This window comes from Desmodus rotundus, chromosome 6, assembly GCF_022682495.2.
Source record: "Desmodus rotundus isolate HL8 chromosome 6, HLdesRot8A.1, whole genome shotgun sequence".
NCBI lineage: Eukaryota > Metazoa > Chordata > Mammalia > Chiroptera > Phyllostomidae > Desmodus > Desmodus rotundus.
In genome coordinates, this window is record NC_071392.1 from 144,694,474 (window position 1) to 144,699,484 (window position 5,011).

Consider the following 5,011-nt stretch of genomic DNA (forward strand, 5'->3'; position numbering starts at 1 on the left):
TTTGCTGTTGTATTCTATGCACTGTAGGCAAATACCACAATCAGTTTTTCTGTTTGATGAACATTTGGGGTTTTGCTGTAACAGATTGTTTCATTATAAAAAAAATCTCCTAGTTGTTGCCTAGTAAGCATACGTGAGAGTTTCCCCATAGTATACACCCAAGAGCAAGATTACATCTGCGGTGCGCGAGCCTTTTTCTGGTAAGTGGCAGATAATAAATATATTAGACTTTGCAGACAATACAGTCTCCGTTGCAACAACTCAAATCTGTTGTTTCAATGTGTAAGCAGCCATAGACAGTATATAAGCAATGGCTGTGGCTATGTTCCAATAAAACTTTATTTACAAAACCAGGCAATTAGCAAGATTTGGCCCTTCGGCTACCAATTCCTGACATAGACGATAAACTTCACTATTCTGATTGCCTACACATACTGCTGCACCCCTAATTATTCCCGAGGAGACATGAGTCCTGTCTTCACTTAGTCTATGGACTGGACTAAACATCCGTGTTCAGGGAACTCAGGAGAAGAGGAAGAAGGGCATGGGGACTTGGTGGTGGTGGTGCTTCCCAGTCCATAGTCTGTGGCCTGAGGCCACAGTCTTGGGGAAACCAAAGGTAGAAGAGGGTTGAGGCAAGGCAGAATGTTCATATTGGGCATGGGTGGGAGGTGGGCTTCTGTATGATTGGAGGCTGGGGTCTCAGGCTTGAGCACAGTTCACATCACAGAAGCCACTGTGAAGTCACCACCAGGATAGGGGACATAGAAAGTCAAACAAAAGCAGCATTTCTTTTGGACTTGCATGGTGTCCTTTATTAAAGAAAGCGGGCATTGTCTCTAGGGATACCTGTGAGGCTGGTCTCCACTGCAGCGTCCTGGCCTGGCTCCTATTTAAACGGGTTTGTTTTCTATGAAGATTGTCTCTGTCATCTCTGATGTCACGGTCTCACAGATCTCCAGATCCTGGCCACCCGGGCCTTTCTCTACCTTGGCCTCGATGTTGCGCTTCCCTACCTTCTTAGCCACGAAGTCCATCTCTCTGTTGTGTGACGAGACCTCTGTTTTTGAACCACGAGTGACTCTGAAGCTCCTGAAGAAAGAGCCAATCCTACTGGACTGCTTACTTAAATTACCTGAACTGCTAGATCTGCTCTTCCCTGGTTTGTGAGCTGTCCTCGACTCCTTAGCGGTGGAACTGTGGCTGGCACTCTTGTGAGAGCTGTGTCCTCTGCCCTTTACGCTGCTCTGCCCTTTTTCTTTTTTGTCATCTCTTGTGCTTTTATGGCCAGATGATGTCCTGTGGGAGGATGATTTCCGGGATGACTTGCCCCCTCCTGTCCTGTGGCGATGGGAGCTCTTTCTCGTGGAAACCCTGTCCTTCTTTTCCCTCTTTTCTTTTTTTTCCTTCTGAGCCTCAGCTCCGGGCTGGGAGACCTTCTGGCTTCCGTCACGTTCACTCATGTAGCCTTCACTCTTCAGGGTTGAGACGAGGGGTCCTGTTACTGGGCCTTTAGCTCTTTCTGTGGCAGGACTTTTGGTTATCACTGTGCCTGCAAACAGAATGCTGCTCGCCGGGGAGACACTGGCAGCCCCTGCCGTTGCAATGGAACTACCTAAGGAGGATGAGCTGGCAGCACCCACCAAGACCACATTCGTATTCTCTGAGGATATGTTGGCTGCACCTGCCACGGCCTTGATGGATCCACTTTCTCCTGGACCCTTGCTGGTGGCTCCAACCAGGGCCGAGCCTACCTGGCCTGAGCCCACATTCTTGGTTGCTGCTATGCTTAAAGCACCTGCTGTAGGACTTGTTCCTGCTCCTGCTACTGCCACGTTTGCTGTAGGAGTTGTTCCTGCTCCTGCTACCACCATGTTTGCTGTAGGATTTGTTCCTGCTCCTGCTACTGCCATGTTTGCTGTAGGGTTTGTTCTTGCTCCTGCTACTGCCACGTTTGCTGCTCGATTTGTTCCCACTCCTGCTACCGCCACGTTCGCTGCTCGATTTGTTCCCACTCCTGCCACCGCCATGTTTGCTGTAGGTTTTGTTCCCACTCCTGCTACTGCCACATTTGCTGAAGGGCTTGTAGCTGTTCCTGCTACTGCCAGGCCTGTGGCTGGCCCCCTTGCTGCTCCTTCGGCAGTCCCTGGAGTTTTGCTGATGGAACTTGAACCAGGCATTCTCTCTCCCCCAGCATAACCAGAAGAAGTGGCTCTGGAGACATCACAAAGCTTGTGAAGGCTCACATTATTCTGATCCCCTTCTCCTTGGAGTTCTGAGATCTGTGCCAAGGGGAGGAGAAACAGGTGAGACAGAGATGACAAAGTGATACCACAACGGTCTGCTCTCTCTCATCCTGGAGCTGAGCAACTCCAGAGCTTCTAATTGAAAGAAACTCTGAAATTTTTACATCTAAGCTTAATGGTGCCATGGGATGCAACGTCACATCTACAGCACCCCTATCAAACAGTCACTCGGTTTTCTTGACTGATGCCCATTCCAAGGAAAGCATTGATATAATTCCCAATCTTTATACACTTTTATTTTGCATGCTTGTGTTTATTTCTCTGCAAAACAGATTCTTACAAGTGGGATTGCAGGATCAGGGGCTTCACACATTTTATATTCCAGTGCCTGCTAAAATAAACTGCAGATGCACAGGTGGGTTATGCTGACTGTAATCAGCAATGGTAGTGACAGAGAGACAGAGGAAGGAAGAGACCACTGGGGTTGGGGTGAGTGTTCAGGAAGGGATTAGGCAATCAGGATGCTGTAGAAGCGGTTACAACCCTGGATCTGAGACCAGAGCAGCTGATACCTAAGGTCTCTCTGAAATTCGGCCTTGGAAGACAATTGGGAGAAACACTTGGAATCTCCCTAGTGTGGTAAGTGCCATCATGGTGGCCCTGAGCCTTTTAAAAATGGAATGCATTTCCCAGGTGAGCTTCAGTGAGCACCAAAGGCTTTGTAGGACCAGCTTTGATATACTCTCCCAAAGCCCTCTGCCCCATTATCTTGAGTCTCTGTAGATGCTTACCACCAAGCTCTTGTCATCCTCTGTGGTCATCGTGTCCCCAGTTCGTTGTGTCGGGGTACTGCTGCAACTCTCCACTGGTGGTCTCAGGAGATAGACCAGTTTTTCCCAATAGCAAAATAGGTCTTCTCGTGCATCTGAAGAGGGACAGAGCTGCAGATAAAAAGTACGGCCGGTAGCCAGCTTCAGGCGCAGCTGCTGTTTCTCACGATTGTGGATGGAGATCTTGACAAACTTCAAGGGCAGCAGCCTGGTGAGCTCTAGGGTCTTTGCAGGCTTGCGACCTCTCCTCTTGGTGGGCCGGGCATGTCTGGCATGCTCATCACAAACTTTAGTTGGCCGGGCCAGCAGCATGACGTCAGGTAGTGGGAGGATGGGGCTGGTAGATGCGATGCCTACCGTCACCATTCGGACACGGTTGTGTACATCAATCATCTCTCCTTTCTTGCTAATCTGGATAAAGTCACTCTCAAACATTGGTGCATACTTGAAAATCTCATACTCTCCTCCCTTGTACAGTTGTCTCTGCAGGTCCCCCATGGAGGTATTGAACACACCCATTGAACGGTAGCTGCGGGCTGTGTAATAAGGTAACAAACATTCACTGCTCATGTTCTCTAAATTTAAGACAGCTCCACCAGCCACTACTCGAGTCTCCGAGAGAGAGGGAGTGAGGGCAACCACCCATCTCCCTGCAGGGGTCTGCCTAGGCCTCCTTACACCACTGCATTTACCCTTCACAGTCCTTTGTGACCTGTCACCATTACACACCCCTTTGTCCAGCTCCCAAGCAGCCACCCCCCTGAGGCAGGGTCACCAGCCTCCCCCCAAACAAACCACCACCTCCAAGGGTGACAGACTGACCTCGCCAGGGTGTAGGTGTGGGTAGCCTATATATCCTTTCTAATCAAAATGCTGGGATGCATAATTGATGAAATCATCCTGCTTTTATAGTGTATTTGGGTTGTTTCCAGTTTTTTGTTGATTTTGTTTTTGTTGCCGATATCCCTGCAATGATCATCTTCCTGCAAATATATTCTTGCTTTTGCTGAAAAACTGCCCGAAAGTGAGCTGTGTGCAGGCGAGCAGCACAATGCCAGCAGGCACTCAGAGGCTGAACGAAGTTGTTGAATGAATGGGCCAAAGGGCCTTCTGAAACCTATCAGAACTAGAGTCCCATTGGTACAGTGGTTTCCAGGCTGTGGAGAATTTCTCACCATTTCCTCATGTGAAGGAGGCTAATTTTGAAAACCATCATTTTATGGTTAGGGACGGAGGCTCAGGGTTATCTTGCTCAAGGTCAGAATGCAGAGCCACATTCTATCCCAGGACTTGGGACTCAGGTCAGAGATCTTTCTCTGCCTCAAGCTGCATGGCTCATGGTTAGATTCTCATTTTGCTCCAAATATAGAATTGCTTGTGGTTAGTCACATACATGGGGACTTCCTGGGAACCACAGGAATTCATAGAGGTCTTGAATCACCATAGGATTTCCCACACTGGTATGCCTGCTGCTTCACTCTCGATGTCTATTTGATAAACCACTGAAGTCTGGTTTCTTTGAAAAGCTCTTCAGAGAAATTATGGCAAAGACGTCTTTCTGGAGTTTTTCTTTTTCACTTTGCACGAGGTGAAAAGTCCGAATTCCCCCTCCCTCGGTTAGAAAACTACTTCTGAGGTAAAATACATCCCCCAAAGTCAGTGATCACTCTGTAAAGGTCTTGAGGTAAACTCCAACCCCCAAATGTTCTTTTCTATATCCCTAGAGCCTCCCGCAGTACCTGGCACATGGTAACTTTTCAATAAACATGAACTTGCTTATGCCTGTTGAGATTCCTTCCTTCATTTATTTGCTCAACAAAATGTATTGAGCAAGTATTATTTTCAGGGCCAGTCAGAAAGTGGAAATGCAAAGATCACTTCTACCTCTGACACACTAAAATACTTTTTCTAAAGATATTAAATGACTGCTCCAAA

The 5,011-nt window shown here is 48.0% G+C and overlaps 1 protein-coding gene across 2 annotated transcripts; it reads right to left on the reverse strand.

Annotated features, from left to right (window-relative positions):
* Nucleotides 1–439: 439 nt before the first annotated feature.
* On the reverse strand, nt 440–3,646 carry GARIN3 (golgi associated RAB2 interactor family member 3). 2 transcript variants are annotated; one of them, XM_053927086.1, is made up of 3 exons: nt 3,038–3,646; nt 2,084–2,282; nt 440–1,855 (listed from the first exon to the last, which is right to left on the reverse strand). In XM_053927086.1, exons 1-3 carry the CDS (start codon nt 3,644–3,646, stop codon nt 894–896), a joined length of 1,770 nt encoding a protein of 589 aa, XP_053783061.1. In that variant the 3' UTR covers nt 440–893. The 2 variants fall into 2 exon arrangements, with proteins under 2 accessions (XP_053783061.1, XP_045041075.2); XM_045185140.2 differs by having other exon boundaries at nt 440–2,282.
* Between the last annotated feature and the right edge of the window lie 1,365 nt (nt 3,647–5,011).

Bases quoted from the DNA above. Each gene is read 5' to 3' on its own strand.
- GARIN3 (XM_045185140.2), bottom strand. From the start codon at position 3,646: ATGAGCAGTGAATGTTTGTTACCTTATTACACAGCCCGCAGCTACCGT. The intron at 2,283-3,037 runs GTAAGCATCTAC...CCCTTGGCACAG, and splicing joins AGGATGACAAGAGCTTGGTG to ATCTCAGAACTCCAAGGAGA.